The sequence below is a fragment of the Spermophilus citellus genome (assembly GCF_964194105.1).
Source record: "Spermophilus citellus genome assembly, chromosome: 10".
Classification (NCBI taxonomy): domain Eukaryota; kingdom Metazoa; phylum Chordata; class Mammalia; order Rodentia; family Sciuridae; genus Spermophilus; species Spermophilus citellus.
Window position 1 is genome coordinate 129,507,214 of NC_138197.1, and position 17,824 is coordinate 129,525,037.

General features: G+C 36.8%; 1 protein-coding gene across 3 annotated transcripts in view; it reads right to left on the reverse strand.

Annotated features, from left to right (window-relative positions):
* Positions 1-305: 305 nt before the first annotated feature.
* SLC25A17 (solute carrier family 25 member 17) overlaps positions 306-17,824 on the reverse strand; it is a 54,624-nt gene continuing 37,105 nt past the window's right edge. For 2 of the 3 annotated variants that reach the window (XM_081310522.1, XM_081310523.1), the window contains 5 exons: positions 9,589-9,705; positions 7,709-7,854; positions 7,530-7,625; positions 4,708-4,790; positions 306-930 (listed from right to left, as the gene is read on the reverse strand). In XM_081310522.1, coding sequence (XP_081166648.1) covers positions 783-930; positions 4,708-4,790; positions 7,530-7,625; positions 7,709-7,854; positions 9,589-9,705 — 590 coding nt within the window. In that variant the 3' untranslated portion in view covers positions 306-782. The remainder of the gene's footprint in view (positions 931-4,707; positions 4,791-7,529; positions 7,626-7,708; positions 7,855-9,588; positions 9,706-17,824) is intronic. The other variant, XM_081310524.1, reaches the window with a different exon arrangement.

Consider the following 17,824-nt stretch of genomic DNA (forward strand, 5'->3'; position numbering starts at 1 on the left):
GGATTAACAATGTTCATTTCCCCACAAAATAAATAGCTCATGTAACTCTCCTTAAGCAGGGGGGGGAAAAGCCCAACAAAAATAAAGTCACGCCCTTGGAACAGCCATAATATTTTTGGTAAGGAAATATCAAGATTAAGACTTATAAAAGCATCTGAAGAAAATTACATGTCATTGAATTTGTCCTAGAACCTAGGAGAGAGTTCAGGAAAAGACAACATCTGGTATATTTAACTTTGGATGGGAAAGATTACATATGAGAATAATAGTCCATTTTCCTTAAGAAACCCAACAAACACCCCAACTTTTGTTTTTGGGTTTTCTTTTCTTTTTTTTTTTAAAAGAGAGAGTGAGGGGGGGGGAGAGAGAGAGAGAGAGAGAGAGAGAGAGAGAGAGAGAGAATTTTTAATATTTTTATTTTTTAGTTCTCGGCGGACACAACATCTTTGTTGGTATGTGGTGCTGAGGATCGAACCCGGGCCGCACGCATGCCAGGCGAGCGCGCTACCGCTTGAGCCACATCCCCAGCCCATGTTTTTAGGTTTTCGATAATGTTTTCTTTTGATATTAATTCAACTTCCACCCCCAAATCCAACCAGTCATTATAAAAATCAAGTTGGCAATAGATCCGGCTGGTTATACTTCAAGGGTGCCCTTTGATGCTTTCACAGTCAATGAAAAACCTTTGTAGTTCCAGATGCCAGAGCGAAAGGAGAAGAAAGGAGAATCACTTCTTGTCACTTGGAAGGGTAGCATCTCTGCACTTTCCTTTGCGCAGCATCTCAGTGCTTGCGAACACTCTTCAGCCCCATAATGGTGAAGGTAGCAGCTGTCAGTTTCTCATAAACAAGGAACATGAGAGCAGCCGTGAGGACAGTCTGTAGCAGTTTGGCTTCAAGGCCTTTGTAGAGTCCCATTATTCCAAAGCGCCTAAAAGGAAAGAGATTGGAACAAACAGGTTTTCTCCGTCAAAGTCAACTCCTGTATCAGAGAAACAAGCTACCCTGACAGCTACTTTGAAAGTTTTTTTTCCCTTAGAATCAAAACAAGCAATGGAGTCTTTAGATTTTAACCCCAGACTTCCATTGTCAAAGTACTTCTTAGCTTTAAAGGCATTTGGGGACTGATAAAGTTGAATATTCATGAGCTATTAATAGTTGGTCTTTATAGTTATCATTCATTATCAGAATGCTGGCACTATCCCACTAAACGGAGAGAGATCCTGAAATCTCCTAAAAACATCTTAGTACCAAAATCTGAGACCTAAAAACTTTTAAATTTAACAGTCTCCCAACTCTGTTATTTCAACTTAACAGTCCTAAGTGGTAGGAAAGCTGCCAATTGGCTTAGATCATTTAGCATCAATAGAACTAAAGAAAGAGAAATCAAAAGCTATCTGGTTCTTAGACTTCCCATACATTTCATCCTTTAGTTCAGTGGTTCTCAAATTTAGTAAGCATCTGAATCACTTGAAGGGCTGGTTAAATCAGATTGCTGGGTCCATTCCCAGAGTTTCTGATTCATTAAGTTTGGGATGAGACTCAAGAGGTTGCATTTCTAAAAAACTCCCAGGTGATGAGGATGATGATGCCAGTCTGGGGACCAGCCCTTAAAAATCACTCAGAGAAAAATGCCAGAACCAGGAAATCAGAGCAAGTGATCTCTCCAAAGCTATTTGTTGAGAGTGAATTAATGTCATATGCTAGTTCATCAGTTACTCCAGGGCTGTATATAAAATGCAGATCAAGAAACAAAAATTAATCAAGTGCTCCACTCAGAACCTATTACTATATTTTCTTTATTTGCTGTGTAGAAACAGACCTGGCCCACGAAATCCTGGTTTACTGACTAACTTGAATTATGTTACTCCAATAAACCCAAGAAATTCCATTTCCGTGCCTCTCAAGATGAAATCCACCATGTCAGAAAAGCCAGGGTTTGTTTAGGTACATAGATCACCAATCCCCAGAGGGGAGGCATGAATCTGCATTTTAACAAGCACCTCTGGGGATTCTTTTTTTTTTTTTTAAAGAGAGAGAGAGAGAGAGAGAATTTTTTAATATTTATTTTTCAGTTTTTGGCGGACACAACATCTTTGTTTGTATGTGGTGTTGAGGATCGAGCCCTCTGGGGATTCTTAACCACATAAAAGGTTAGAGAGGCCTGGCATGGTGTACTGCATTATCTGTTGTAGTAGCCACTAGCCATATATGGCACTTAAATTTTTTAAAAATTAAAAATGCAGTATCTCAGTTGCACTGGGAATATCTCACACACTCAACAGTTACATGCAGCCACTGGCATGTCTACTGGATGGTAGAGGTACTCTTCTCAGTGCAGAACATTCTAATGAACAGAATGAAAGCTCTTCATTTATTCAATTATTCCTAATTGTTTATTGAGCTTGAATTTGAACATCTGGCTCTGCATCTGTTTGGTGTTGGACAAGTCACTTTCTTTCTCTAAATCTGTTTTCTGATCTGCAAAACAGGAATATAATCACCTTCCACATCTATAAGGTTGAGTGAGAACCAAGTAAGATAAATGTGAAAACACACTGGATTTTAAACTATATAGTCTCATAGACTTTTTTTTTTTTAATATTTATTTTTTAGTTTTCAGTGGACACAACATCTTTTGTTAGTATGTGGTGCTGAGGATCGAACCCGGGCCGCACGCATGCCAGACGAGCGTGCTACCGCTTGAGCCACGTCCCCAGCCCCTCATAGACTTTCATTTGTTACCACTTTTTTATAATACTCTAATATAACTACAACTTTCTTAACTCTCACAATGTGGTAGAAATAGAACTCGGTATCATTTTAGGGAGGACTTGACACTGTCTAAATTTCAAAATTCAAAATAATAAAATGTCAAAATTTTGTATGTTCAAATTCCTTAATCAGGTAATTTCATATAAAGAAATTTTCTCTACAATTATACTCACTCAGGTGTACAAACGTAAACTTATGGCTGTTCATTCAACAATGTTTGTAAAGGAAAAAGCCTGGAAACAACTTAAATATCCATCAATAAGTGTACTGGCAAATAAATCATGGTATATTATGTAATAGGAAACTAGACAGTTACTACAAAAAGTAAGTCCACAGATACCAATGTGAAGAGATGTTTATGATGATATAAAGTTTACAAAAAGGCAAGCTGCAAATATATGCCTTAAAAATATTCTGAAATGTATACACCAATGTTAACAGTGTCTTCCTCTTGGAAAAGGGATAAGGTGAGAGGGAAAACAGGGATTATATATATATGTATATATGTATGTATATGTGTGTGTGTGTGTGTGTGTGTGTGTGTGTATCTATCTATGTCTATAACTATATCTATCTATCTATATATCTCTCTACGTACTTACAACTTTTACCAAAGTATACCTGACTTCAATTTAATGAGTTTTGGTTTATGTATAAATCCATAAACACCATCAAACATTCAAAACAGTGGGCACCATAGGTTAGTATTTTCTACAATTTTATAAAAGTAGAATAATTTAGTATGAATTATTTTTTGCCTAACTTCTTTCACTCAGCAAAATTATTATGGGATTCTTCCATATTGTTTAATTAATCAACAATTCCTTCTTTTTTTTAATTTCTAAGTAGTTTCCTACTGTTTGAATATAGTACAGCATGGGTATATTTTTCACCTAGTGACAGACATTACAGCTTACAAATAAAGCTATTAACATTTGTGTGTGAGTCTTTATTTGTGTTCAAGTAGACACAAGCACATGTGCTTTCATTGCTCTTGGGTAAGTGTCTTGAAATGGAATTGGCTGGGTCCTATGGTAGGTATACTTAATTAAAAAAAAAAAGCTAAAATATTTTTCAAAGTATTTGGACCATACTACTTTCCCATCAGTAACATAGGAAAGTTCAGCATGCTCCACATGCTTCCCCACATTTGGTATGAAATTTATTTTTCACTTTGTATCAATTCTTTTGTCTTTGATTTTATTGTTTATGTTATGCATATTCTATTTTTGTAACAAATTTATTTTCAAAGCATTTTATGTTGAGCAACAAGAATAAAGTTAGAGCAGCTTTTGCTTCAAAGGAGGTCCCTGATTTGACTTCCTTAAGTATCAATTTCTTCAAAGGAAACAGAAATGACTATTTCTACCTCACAGAGTTTTTGTTAGGAGTAGGTGAGATTATCCATGATAGAGCATCTAGCTCAATGTCAGTCATGAGGCAAACACTTCAAAATGTTAGCTATTCTTAGCTTCATCACCTTCATCATTGTCACTACTCTTCATGGGACTATTGCTGCTCTATAAGCAGAGTAATATTCCTAACAGAGGTCATGGGATATCCACTGATGGGAGCAGCACTCAGGCAGAATGATCTCTATGTTAGATTACAGGGTTCCTTTTCTTTATTTCTTTGTTTTTGGTGCTAGAGATTGAACCCAAGCCCTCATGCATGCTGGGAACATACTATACCACTAAGCCTCACCTCCAATCCTGGAGGGTTCCTTTTCTAATGGAGTTCTGTATGTTTTTAACTCCAAAAATGATGTCAAATTACACTAAGTTTCTAAAACTGAGAAATGTCTGAGCACAGTACACAATGCCTGAGCCTGCCACTGCCACAGCAGAAGGGTAAGAGAAGAAAATCCAACAACTCTCTGGCAGAAATGGCTGCAGAAAGGAGGGACAGAATGTAAAGCATCTATAAAGCTCACTTGACTCGTTGGTGAAGAAGATAGAGAACATTCCGTAGGCTTCCCAGGGTTCTGTTTTCTGGATTTAGTCTATGACGACCAAACTGAGGAAGGAAAAACAAAGATAAATAATTACTATTTATTACTACGTCCTTTATCTAAACTTCTACCTAGAAAGGAAACTATGCTGGAGTAATGTCTTATATACAATAATAAAAATATCCAATTAGTACCAGAGATTTCAGCAATCCTCTATTTTTTAATAAATGAGTAAAATATTTTGATGAAATAAATAAAAATGAAATATTTTTCAATAAAGCAAGCATAATTTTGTTGGTGCTGGGAATAGAACCCAGCTAAACATGCACCACTAAACCAGACGCCCCAGTCCTAAGAGTTTTCACTTTTAGAGAATTATGGGGAAGATTCTACCTCCAGAGAGGGAAAAAAAAAAAAAAAAAAAACATGCCCAAGATGATGATTTAGATATTAATGGTATGGTTCATTAACTCCCAGTTCTTTAAGAAGTTCTGATAAACATTAACCAACTACAGCCTCTGCAAGTCTATACTCTTCACATTGTTATATTATAAAAATGTTAAAATGTATTTGTGTGAATGCTACTAAATTCTATTAAGTACCAGTTTTAAAATAATCATTAGCAAAAATACTTTCAATTGAAATAGTCTCTACCACCTTCATTTTATCTATGAAATAGTCTCTATCACCTTCATTTTATCTAGCAATAAGTCCTTTGAATGTTCTCTGCAAATAGATCTTTTTTTTTTTTTTTTTGGTAGACTAAACCCAGGGTCTTATGCAAGAGCTGAACCACTGAACTACAACTGCAGCCCCACAAGAGATCTTTTGTGTGTGTGTGTGTGTGGTGCTGGGGATTGAACCCAGGGCCTTGTGCATGCAAGGCAAGCACTCTACCAACTGAGTTATATCCCCAGCCCCCCACAAGAGATCTTGAATCTGTTCACATCCTATTGATAGGGGATAGACAGACATGAATGTGGGAACATAAGGTAAAGGGAATAATTCTTTATATTGGGCCCACAATGCTGACCCCCACATGCTTTTACTTTTAAAAAGCAATTTACCTGCAGCTCTGCCTGACTTAAGTCTACGGGACATGGTACATTCCTCAGCAAACTGTTATCTGCAGGAGAAATTTAGGCCCCCAAATGCCAATAAGAACACAAGTTACCCAGAAGCGGGTGAGTTTTGTGATCCTTACACAGACCAGATCCCAGAACTCAGGGAGATAAGGATAATTCTTCCTAACCACAAAATCTGTAAGAACAGGTTCTGATTAGAGCCGGTAAGCATGGGCCAAAGTGGCTTAGAGTTGTCATGGCAATGAGGATTTGAAAGCCTGATGGATAAAACTGGAAGGCAGGAGAGGAGCCAGCCCCATTCCTCTCCTCTCTGAGAATATCCACTCTCTCTCTTGAGCATGTTCCACTTTCCTTTTTCCTATACCTTTAATAAACTCATGTGTATTACTCTGGGCAACATGTCTAAAATCTTTCTGATCTTGTCTAATGAATTGGGGTTTGAAGATGTGTCTTTGTGCTGGCTCAGTTTCATAGAAGGACCCAGCCCTATAACATAATCTCTTGTCTCTACTGCAGCCACCACCCCATTTGGGCCACCATTCTCTCTCACCTGGATTACTGAAATGGCCTCCCTACCTTCTCAATTCCCTACATGATAGCCAAAGCTATCTTTAGGAATTGAACATCAGGTCACATTACCACTCAGCTTAACCCACTGTGCTGAGAATAACATTCTTTTCCTTACACTTCACCTCCAGCTTCCCTGCTGCTTTTCCAGTCTCACCCTGGGCTAACTACTCTCCAGTCATGGAAGCCTCCTTTCAGTTCCTTAAATGTACCAAGCTAAGAGAACACTACAATCCCTATTCCTGGAATTTACTTTCCTCTGCTCCTTGCATGGCTGGGTCTTTATCTGCATGGAAGGCAAGCACTCTACTAACTGAACTATATTCCTAGCCCCTTCTTTTATCTTTTTTTTTTTTTTTTTTTTTTTTTTTGGTGCTGGGGATGGAACCCAGGGCCTTGTGCATGCAAGGCAAGCACTCTACCAACTGAGCTATATCCCCAGCCGCCCTTTCATCTTGATTTAAAAAAAAATATGCCTCCTCAGAGAAGACCATCTCCATTTGAGCTACATAAGATGATCCTCACTATGCCCTCTCCACCAAGTTGCACGTGCCGTTTACTTCCTCAATAACTATAAAAAATTCATAATTGTCTGCTTATTTCACTTGTTTACCTATTTAGTCTCTCTTCCACTAGCTCCATGAGGGCAGAAATTATGACCATTTTAGTCACCACTGTATACCCAACTCCTCACACAAACTGAGTGCTTAATAAACATTTGAATGGATAAATAACTGAATGTAAGAAAAAACTGAAATTGAAAGTGCCCCAGAAAAGCAAATCATCAATTCCTCCTGAAAGAACTAAGGGAATTAACCTCTGATTTTGTAATGAATAATATGTAGAGTACCAGGCAAATCAACTTGAATGAGAAGGAAGCAAACTTTCCTAAGGCCTATGAAGAATCTTTTCCCACATATGGATTTTCTGAGATACCTTGTTATCTAAAAAATTGTAAAAATAAACTTCATTCTAAACCAAACAGGAAGCCAAATGACAGTCTACCTGGTTAGCAGAACAAACAAATGGAAAATTGATGGGGAATACTCTGTCATACCAACTGACTGCATTATTGCTTTATTAACAATGCTTTAATTAAAGAGGCTTCATGGACACTGTTTGACTCAACGCAGGGAGAACCCTAGCACTCACCCTCAGAATTGACTGTATCGTCTGCATGGGATAGGTGGCTGTGGTGGCAATCGCTTTGGCTATTGCACCAATAATGAACACATCCAAAGAAGAAAGCTAGAAAGCAAAACAAACCACATCAATCCAAACAACAAAAGGATGTTAGAGGTTATTTGGCTGCTTTCAAAATCAGGAATTACCTTCATCCGTTTCTTTAAAAGCTGCCGTTTTAAACCTTCATAAAACATAAATTGGATGGCGGGATTGAAGACCAACAGCAAGGAGGGAAACGTGCCATTCCATAAAGCCAAGATTCCTTCATCTCGAATTATCTGGTGAAAAGCATCTAGACAAGATATCAGGCTTTTGAAAAGCATGATGACAATGCTCTAACTAAAGAAGATACTGTTCAAATAAACTCGGAACACAAATCATTCTGGTTCTATTAAGAGTTCCTTCTCTCTCTTTTTTTTTTTAAAGAGAGAGTGAGAGAGGAGAGAGGGAGAGAGAGAATTTTTAATATTTATTTTTTAGTTCTCGGCGGACACAACATCTTTGTTGGTATGTGGTGCTGAGGATTGAACCCGGGCTGCATGCATGCCAGGCGAGCGCGCTACCGCTTGAGCCACATCCCCAGCCCCTCCTTCTCTTTTTTAAAAAATGTTTTAGTTGTAGATGAACACCTTTATTTTATTTATTTATTTTTATGTAGTAGTGAGGATTGAACTCAGTGCCTCACACATGCTAGGCAAGTACTCTACCACTGAGCCACAACCCCAGCCCGAAGAGTTCTTTCTTATAATCACATTTTAGGTGCAAGTTCACTGGTTAACTACTTTTTGATAATAATCAGACACAGAGCCACCAAGGTGCTTAGTGACCAAACTGTTGTTCCTGACAATTTGGGGTTAGAATGTCAAATTTTCACCAACACTAAAAAACTCTGTATTATACAGATTTGTGAACTAATAATCTATGTTTTAAAACAGTTTCAGTATTAAAAATAATAAAATCTTTTCCTGGAGTCCATTACAAAAGATTTGACTCATAAGAAAACTACTGTTCTTGCCAAGTGCATGCTACAATCCCAGCAACTTGGGAGGCTCACACAGGAGGATCCCAAGTTCAAGGACAGGCTGGGCAACTTAGAATGGTCTCAAAAAACAAAAACAAAACTCATGGCAAAGCACCCCTGAGTTTAATCCTCAGTACCAACAAAATAAACAAACAAATAGAAGAAAAAGGGAGATGAGCAGGAGAAAGAGGGAGAGAGGGAGGAAGGGGAGGAAGGGGAGGAGGGGGAGGAGGGGGAAGAGAAGAAAAAGAAAACCACTACTACTACTACCACCACCACCACTATTGATCTTGATACAAAGAGAGAGATATGAGAAAGAAGAACCTGGCAATGGTGGTACAATTAAAGAACAGAAGCTCAAAGACATCAGAAATCAATCTAGTATCTTCATTCAAAGACACTAGATAAAAAAAGGACAATACAAATTTATTTGTTTTAGGGGTGTAGCTCAGTGGTACAAAGTCCTGTTTGTTTTTGTTTTGTTTTGTTTTTGTGGGGCTGGGGATTGAACCCAGGGCCTCATGCATGGGAATCAGGCAAGTCCTCAGGCAAGCACTCTACGGACTGAGCTATATCCACCCAGTCCCTTTGATTTGTTTTAAAATTACCTCCTATGTATACTCCTTGGGAGTGGTAGACTTAGAGAAGTCTATCACATGTCTTGGGCTTGAGCTTGGCCATATATTTTTTGGCTATTATGCACGTAAGAGGCAAACAGAGGCTTAAAATATGCCCCTGTCTCTGGGTTTGTCCTCTTGCATTTTTGCCATTGCCATGAGAAGAATTTGCTCAAGGCTAGTCCTAGGAAAAGGGGAGACATGTAAAGCTAAGACTCTCATCTGGAGTCAAATTCCTGTCAACTCACACACACATGAGCTAACAAATGCTTACTAGTAATGGCTGGGACTTGAGATTGTCTGTTATATAGACTTATTGTGGCAACATATTACGGATACAAAGAGAGAGACAAACCCTTGAATAGGAACACAGCTAAGGAACACTTACCGATAATGCCTTTGTAGTTGGTTGGTACAATGTCTTCATTCCGAAATTTGGCCCCTTGCAGCTTCAGCCTGGTGTTTACCACCCAGAGAGGAGTTGTTAGCAACACATTCACCACTCCTTAAAAAGAAAGAGGCCGAGAAAAAGGGAAAGTAAAATGTAACCCACTAAGCTTTGCTATCTTAAAGCTATATACCATTATTCCATTTATATCCTGCCTCTCTGATGTCACATAAGGAGTGTCTTTGTGCCAGGGTACAATGCATGCCACTACTATTAGAAGCAATCTGGAAGCCTTGCTGGTAGCAAAATGGTTGGCAGCAGTACCTTTTCATATGAAGATAGTAGTGAGTTTCCTTACTTGTAGAGAAGCAATCATTTTCCATTTTTATAACACTGAAGTAGTACTTTGGGGCTGAGCATATAACTCAATGGTAGAACACTTCTCTAGCATCAGCAAGGCCCCAAGTTCAATTCCAAGCACCACAAAAAGAAAAGGAAACAAAACCAAGAACAAGGTAGTAATTTTGATCTAGTTTTTTTTTAATTAGTTGTAGATGAACAGAATGCCTTTATTTTATTTGTTTACTTTTATGTGGTGCTGAGGATTGAGTCCAGTGCCTCACGCATGCTAAGCAAGCGCTCTACTACTGAGTTACAGCCTTAGTCCTTGATCTAGTTTTAAATAAAATTTCTAAATAACAGCTTAAGAGAGAAAGAAGTGGATCATTGAAAAACATGCTCATTCCTGACAATATCAGAGAAAGCAGAACTGACAACTCTCACATAAGTAGCTCACATGGCTTAAAGTGAGTATGGATCTGGCACAATAGTTAACAGGTAGGAGAAAGTGGTGACTTCTCAAAGTGCTGCAGCAGGGACTAGAAGCTCACAGTAGAGTTCTCACCCCTTAGAGAATTAGGACAGGCAGGCAAGCAGCAGTTATAAAGTGTCACAAAACACCCGAAATAGTTTCACAAGCATCATGATTCTTACAAGCATAAAGATGGACCTTGGCACCCCAAGGCTGCCTCAGAGTAGAACAATACAATGAGCCAGGTGCTTCTTTTTTGAAAACACATGGTCCCAACTTAAGACCATCTTGAGATATTAAAATGTTCCTCATCAGTCCTGAAATGATTAAGGAAAAATACCATACAAAATTGTAACAAAGTGCCTGACACATGAAATATATTTTATTAATATGTTAACCAAGGTACAAACTCTGCACATAGTGGCTCTAGTTAAATTCTAAAGAACTAAGAAGCACAATCCTAAAGAAGAGATAGTTTCTTTTATAAAAAGTCATTTAAACCAATTGAAGAAGAACACTTTTTAAAAAAAATTTTTTTTTGGTAGTTGCATATGGAGAGCATGACTTTATTTTATTTGTTTATTTTTTTTATGTGGTGCTAAGGATCGAACACATTGCCTCACATGTGCCAGACAAGCACTCTGCCACTGACTAAGCCACATCCCCAGCCCAAGAAGGAATGCCTTGATTTAAGGAATCTAAAAATATATGGTGAAGAAGACACAGTTTTGCCAAGAATTAATCTGGTGAAATGGCCAAGAGATTCAAATTTAATATTTTTTGAAGACAGTTATAAAAGTAAGATATTTTTCTACCTATCTCTTAGGAGCATGAAGAGAACATATTTCTCAAAAGACATGAACAGGGCTGGAGATGTGGCTCAAGCGGTAGCACGCTCGCCTGGCACTACATACAAACAAAGATGTTGTGTCCACCAAGAACTAAAATAAATAAATAAATAAATATTAAAATTCTCTCTCTCTCTCTCTCTCTTTAAAAAAAAAGACATGAACAAATAATTTCATAAGTTATATTTGTTATTTTTTTTTTAGATTCACATAACACCAAGAAGTTATTTTTAGTTAAGATTTAATATATTCATATGTTGTCACTTTGGACACTGATCATAATCTGAATAAACCTTACTAAAAGGGTTCTTGCTGGTCTTAGCACCAGCATCCCAGAGGTCAAGATAGAAGGGTATCAATACATGCCTATCGCCTGGAGTTTAGAATCGATTCCTATTCAATGCAACATATACTTCACTTGACAGAGACAAACAAGCTAGAAAAATCAGGCTGGAAAATGCTACTGAGCAGTCTACTGCAATTTTTTTTCTTTCTTTTTTTTTTTTTTAATTAAAGGTAAGTGCCAGGGATATTACTCAGGGGTAAAACACTTGCCTAGCATGTGTAAAGCCTTGGGTTCAATCCCCAGCAATGGAAGAAGAGAAAGAGAGACAAAAGGAAGAGAGGAGAGGTCACAACTAGAGCTCACAATGAATATTATAGAAAGAAATAACATGCATGCCTTTCAAAACAAATAAAATATGATGACCATTAAACAAATTCTTTAGGATTCAAAATTTCCTTAAAACATTGGCTTAGTATTATATGTGAGGCACTAGGTTCAATTCTCAACAGCACATAATAACTAACTAACTAAATAAATAAATAAAGGTATTATATCCATCCATAACTAAAAACAAAACAGTGCAGCCAAGATTAAGATTTAACTAGTTTTAATATTCTGCTTTCATGTCCCCATCATTAACACAGTTGCAAGACTGAAAGGGCTCTAAGGAAAACCTCAAGCACAAAGTGCACTGCATGAGAGCGTATAAAGTCTCTACAAAAACATTTTGTATGTCAAAGCTTTTTGTCTGAGAAGTTCAAGTACTTTTTTCATCCTCTAAGTCAAAACAGGTGGAGAGATGCTTTTTAACCACTACAATTTTATGAATTCTGGGAAGATACTCAAAATACTTGAGGATCCAAAATTTTAGTAAAATTTGCAACTTATATAATCAAGCAAATGACAACATTCCACAGAGGAGAAATAAGCCATAAACTATTTATGACTACTAATTCTAGCACTTAATAATACATGACAGGCTGGAAGGATAAAGCAAGCTGCTTATTTGTGAGCTATATAAAAACTCTTGCCAGTTCCAATCGGCTCCCAGAAGGGAATGCCAAAAAGAACTTCACTTACCTAAGGGAAGTAGATTATTTTTCTTCTAATTTGAATGTCTATGATTCTATTTTTTTAAAAAATAAAACCATTTTCAATAAAACAGAACCAAAATTAAGAAGAGGAAGAATGGTAATGAATACACTAAAACTACTCACTGATTCAGGTGAAGAAGTCCAGGGACTATCACCCTCAAATTGGGCACCCTGTTATGACAATTATCTTAAATTAGAGGCCCTTGGATACCAGCAGATGCTGGAAAAGGCTTCATTCTGATGTGTCCTTATCTGCCTAAAGACCAAACCCACCAAAAAGAAAAATAATTGCGTCTCCTCTTCTCCCTGAGGTTTCATTAGCTGAAAGTGAGGATGAATGTTACTATACCTAGACAGACTTTGTCACAAGCTATTTATTGTCTGTTTTCTAGTTCCACTCAACTTTTAAAGAGAGCCATTTACAAAACACTGTTTGGTCTCTAAGTCCATTCATTCTCCCTAATATACTTCCTAGCCCTCAAAAATACCCTTCTCCTCTGAGAAGAGGCAAGCATTTTTCTTTTTGGTGAGTTTGATCTTTAGGCAGATAAGGACACATCAGAATGAAACCTTTTCCAGCATCTGCTGGTTTCCAAGGGCCTCTAGTTTAAGATAATTGTCATATCAGGGTGCCCAATTTGAGGGTATATGGGCATCTAAAGCTCATTGAGTTACTGGGTTATCACTCTCCTCAGATTTCCCCTAAGCCTTTTCTCCTGTAAATCTACTGTCTTCATTTTACCTTTGTAGGGTAAAAAAGAAGCCTTCCCTTCATCCCTACACAAGGAATAATTAGAACACAGGTATTTACTTCTGAAATCTTGAAAACAAATTGTTTTATCTGTAGTGAGACCCCTTTCTTAGGGAGAGAAAATGAAAATAAAGTATCCTGATTCAGTATTCAGTGCTGGAAAATATGTGTGATGGTTACTGAACAAAAGTCAAAGCCACAAATTAACCATTTGACACCCCAGGAAAGAATATAACTTGATCTACAAGAATAAACCTGACTTGTCAGATTTAAGGCCTGAAGGCAGGAAATGCGTTTTGAATTATCACAATAATAACAATGCCATTGGCATTCAGAAAGAGCTAGTGGTTAAAAATTCCAATTTCAAAAAAATGGCAATTATCTTCTTCATTTAAGTTATCTGTGAGGTTCTATTTCCAAATTCTTCCCCAAAGTGCTTATGGGCTTTTAAAAAAAGTTTGCACAGAATTGTAATAAATAATAATACATTTCTAAGTTTCAAGCATAATTTGAATAACAATAATACTATTCCTAGTTCTCCTTGGAGATAATGAAACTCATTTCTACAGTGATAGTATGAAGCTCACAGGAAGAAGAGAAAAAGCTGTTGTAATTATGGTAAGAATGAATGTGTAGTTATTAAGATATAAAAATATGTTATGCAGAGAAGTTTAAAACTCATAATTTCCAAGGAATTTTCTACCCTCAGAGAGGACCTCTAATTAGAGAATCTCAGAATTTAAAGTATTGTAAAATTTTTTAATCCAGGATCTCTTACCTGTGATAATACTGACATTTTGGGCTAGAAGATTCTTTGTTATTGAGTATGGTGTTTAGCAGTACCTTTGGTCTCTACTAACTAGATGCAAGCAGCATCCTCAATGGGACAACCCAAAATGCCTTCAGACATTGCTGTATGTTCCCTGTGGGTCAAAATTAGCCTTAGTTGAGAACCACCAATTTAATCCAACTATCAAATGACTGGATTAGTTATTGAGGCTTATTTCTACTGATATTAATATCTGTTCCACAAATACATAAAGTATGACTTATCATCAGGGAAATGCAAATAAAAACCACAAATGAGGAATCATCTCACCTGTTACAATGGCTATTATAAAAGACAGAAACATAACCTTACTCCATACTATGTACAATTTTTATGTTTTAGTTAAAAAAAATAAACAAAAAAAGAAAAAAAGACCCAAAATAACAAAGCCGGTGAGGATGCAGAGAAAGGGGAACTTTTATACACAATGTTGGTGGGAATATAAATTAGTATAGCCATTATGGAAAACACTATGGAGTTTCCTCAAAAAAAAAAAAAAAAATGAAAATGGCAGGATGGTACATACTTGTGATCCCAGCAACTTGGGAGGCTAAGACAGGAGGATCACAAGTTCAAGGCCAGCCTCAGCAACTTAGCAAGTCCCTGTCCCAAAATAAAAAACAAAAAAGCACTTCGAATATAGTTCAGTGGTAAAAGCACCCCTGGGTTCAATCCCCAGTATCACACACACACAAAAGAGAATTACCATTATGATCCAGCAATCTCACTACTGAGTATATATCCAAAGTAAATGAAATTGCTCTCTCAAAGGGATACTTGAACACCCATATTTAATGCGGCATTATTCACAATAACCAAAATGTGAAATCAGTCAAGATGTGCTATGACAGTTGAACAGATGAACACAATTTGATATATATACACAATGGAATGTATAGATGAAATATTGTCATTTGTGGTAATATGGATAGAACTGGAGGACAATATGCTAAGTGAAATAAGCCAAAAACAGAAAGACAATTTATTGCATGTTCTCATTTTGAGGAAGCTGAAAACATGGATCACATAGAATTAGATTATAAAACAGAAGTCACTAAAAGTTAGGAAGGGGAAAGAAGGAGAGGGCAAAAACAGGTATCAAAGCAGTTAGATATGGGAATTAGTTCTAAAGTCCTATAGCATAGTAGGGTAACTAAAGTTTATATAATTCACTATATATTTCAAAATAACTAAAGGATAAGAGTTTGAAGGTTCCCAATAGAAATGATAATATTTGAGGATAATACCTTGACTTGATTATAATACATTATATACATGTATCAAATTATAAATCTATACCTCATAAATCAGTATAAATATCAATTTAAAAAATTGGGGATGGGGTTGTAGCTCAGTTGGTAGAGCATTTGTCTTGCATGTGTGAGGTACTGGTTTCGATCCTCAGCACCACACAGAAAACAAATAAACAAATAAATAAAATAAAGGTATTGTGTCTGTCTATAACTTAAAAAAAAAATTACAGAAACCAGTGTGCTGAGCCTGGTGCTGAGAATTAAAAAAAAAAAATCTCTGTTTTCACAAAATTTACAATATAATGGTGTAATAAAGACAATAAATAAGATAAATAAGCAAAATATGTAATATATTAGAAGGGTTAAAGACAAAATTTAAGCAAAGAAGGAGGAGAGAGTATTGAGGAAAATAAAGAGTACCATTTTAAGTAGTTGGGTCATTTAGGGAAAAATCTTAAAGGAAGTGAAAGGGTTAACTGTACAGTCACCAGCAGAGGAAACAGCAGGTACACAGGCAAAAGGAGGGAGAAGAGTTCATGGAGAAGAACACAGGATACACAGATGCAGAATATGATCCCATACATACTAGAAAGTGCTGATTCAAACTAAAGGACTGCTCCTTATATGACCACAATGGTCTCTAATATGACCACAATGGCTGCTCTGCTAGATACTGCCAGAAGCGGGCAAAGGAGGAAGCAACATCATGCTCTGAAGATATCCAGCAAGATTTTTTTAAAAAATATTTTTATAGTTATACATGGACACAATACCTTTATTTTGTTTATTTCTTTTTATGTGGTGCTGAGGATCTAACCCAGGGTCTCTCATGTGCGAGGTGAGTGCTCTACTACTGAGCTACAACCCCAGCCCCAATCCAGCAAGATTTAATGTTGTTTAGGACCTAGACGGTAGTGAAGTACAGTAGTCCTCCCCTAGTCCCATCCTTAGTTTCAGATTTTTCAGTTTTCATACTTGAGGTCAAGTGTGGCCTGAAAATATTAAATGGAAAATGCCATGGATAAACAATTTATAAGGTTTAAATAAGTTTTATTATAAAACATTAAAATTGCTCTATTTTATCATTAATTATTATTGTTAATTGGTTAATCTATAAATTAAACTTCACCACAGGTATGTATGTATAGGAAAAAACACAGTAAGTACACATCTGGGTACTGCTTGCAGTTGTAGGCATCCACTGGGGACCTTGGAACATACCTTCCAAGGATCAGGAGGACTACTATATTTAAATTCTGGATACCACATAAAGAGAAGTAAAAGGATTTGCTCACAATTGGAGGTACAGTGACAGAGAAAGAGGATAAATTCAGGTCAACGAGAATAGTGTTGCCATGTAGTAAAACGGGAAAGACTATATAAGGAGCAGTCCTTTAGTTTGAATCAGCACTTTCTAGGTACCAGGCAGTGTGCTAGGACACTGTGGAGATAACAAATGATGCAACCTCTGACTTTAAGAAGCTCACTGTCTAGCAGAAGATTAAGAAGAATGTGCAGATTCATTATTATCCAGTAGAGTAGACTCTTGTCCACTAAGAACTAAGAACTATACTATGGTAGCACAATGACACCAGCAGGTAGTGGATATGAGAAACAGGGAAGAATTCCTGAAGAAGAAGCAACTGAGAATAAAAGCATGAGTAGGAGTCAGTAATTTGAAAATTTGAAATAAGCTTAAGGAAGTTTGTTTTATTATTATATTATTATTTTAGTCTGAGGATTGAGCCCTGGGGTGTTTACCACAAGCCACATCCCCAGCCTGTTTTATTTTTTTATTTTGAAACATTCTCACTAATTTGTTTAGGGAAGGCCTCCCTCACTAAATTCCTGAGGCTAGCTTTGAACTTTTGATTCTCCTGCCTCAGCCTCCCAAACTGCTGGGATTACAGGCATGTGCCACAATGCCTGGAAGTAAGTCTATTTAATTAACTAACCAATTATTAGTATTAAATTAAAACATTTAAATATATGAAGACACTATTGTATTCATTGGTATTTTTCTTTTCCTTTTAGTTGTAGATGGAAACAATACCTTTATTTTGTTTGTTTTTATTTTAATGTGGTGCCAGGGATCAAACCCAGTGCCTCATGCAAGTGCTCTACCACTGAGCCACAATCCCAGCCCCTCATTGGTATTTTTCATTTCCAAAATATTTATTAAAAGGTTAAAAATGAGGGCTGGGGCTGTAGCTCAGTTGGTAGAATGCTTGCCTAGAATATGTGAGGCACTGGGTTTGATCCTCAACACCACATAAAAAGAAGAAAATAAAATAAAGGTATTGTATCCATTTACCATAAAAAAATACTTAAAAAAGAATGAGGTCTTGTTGATAGTATTTTGAA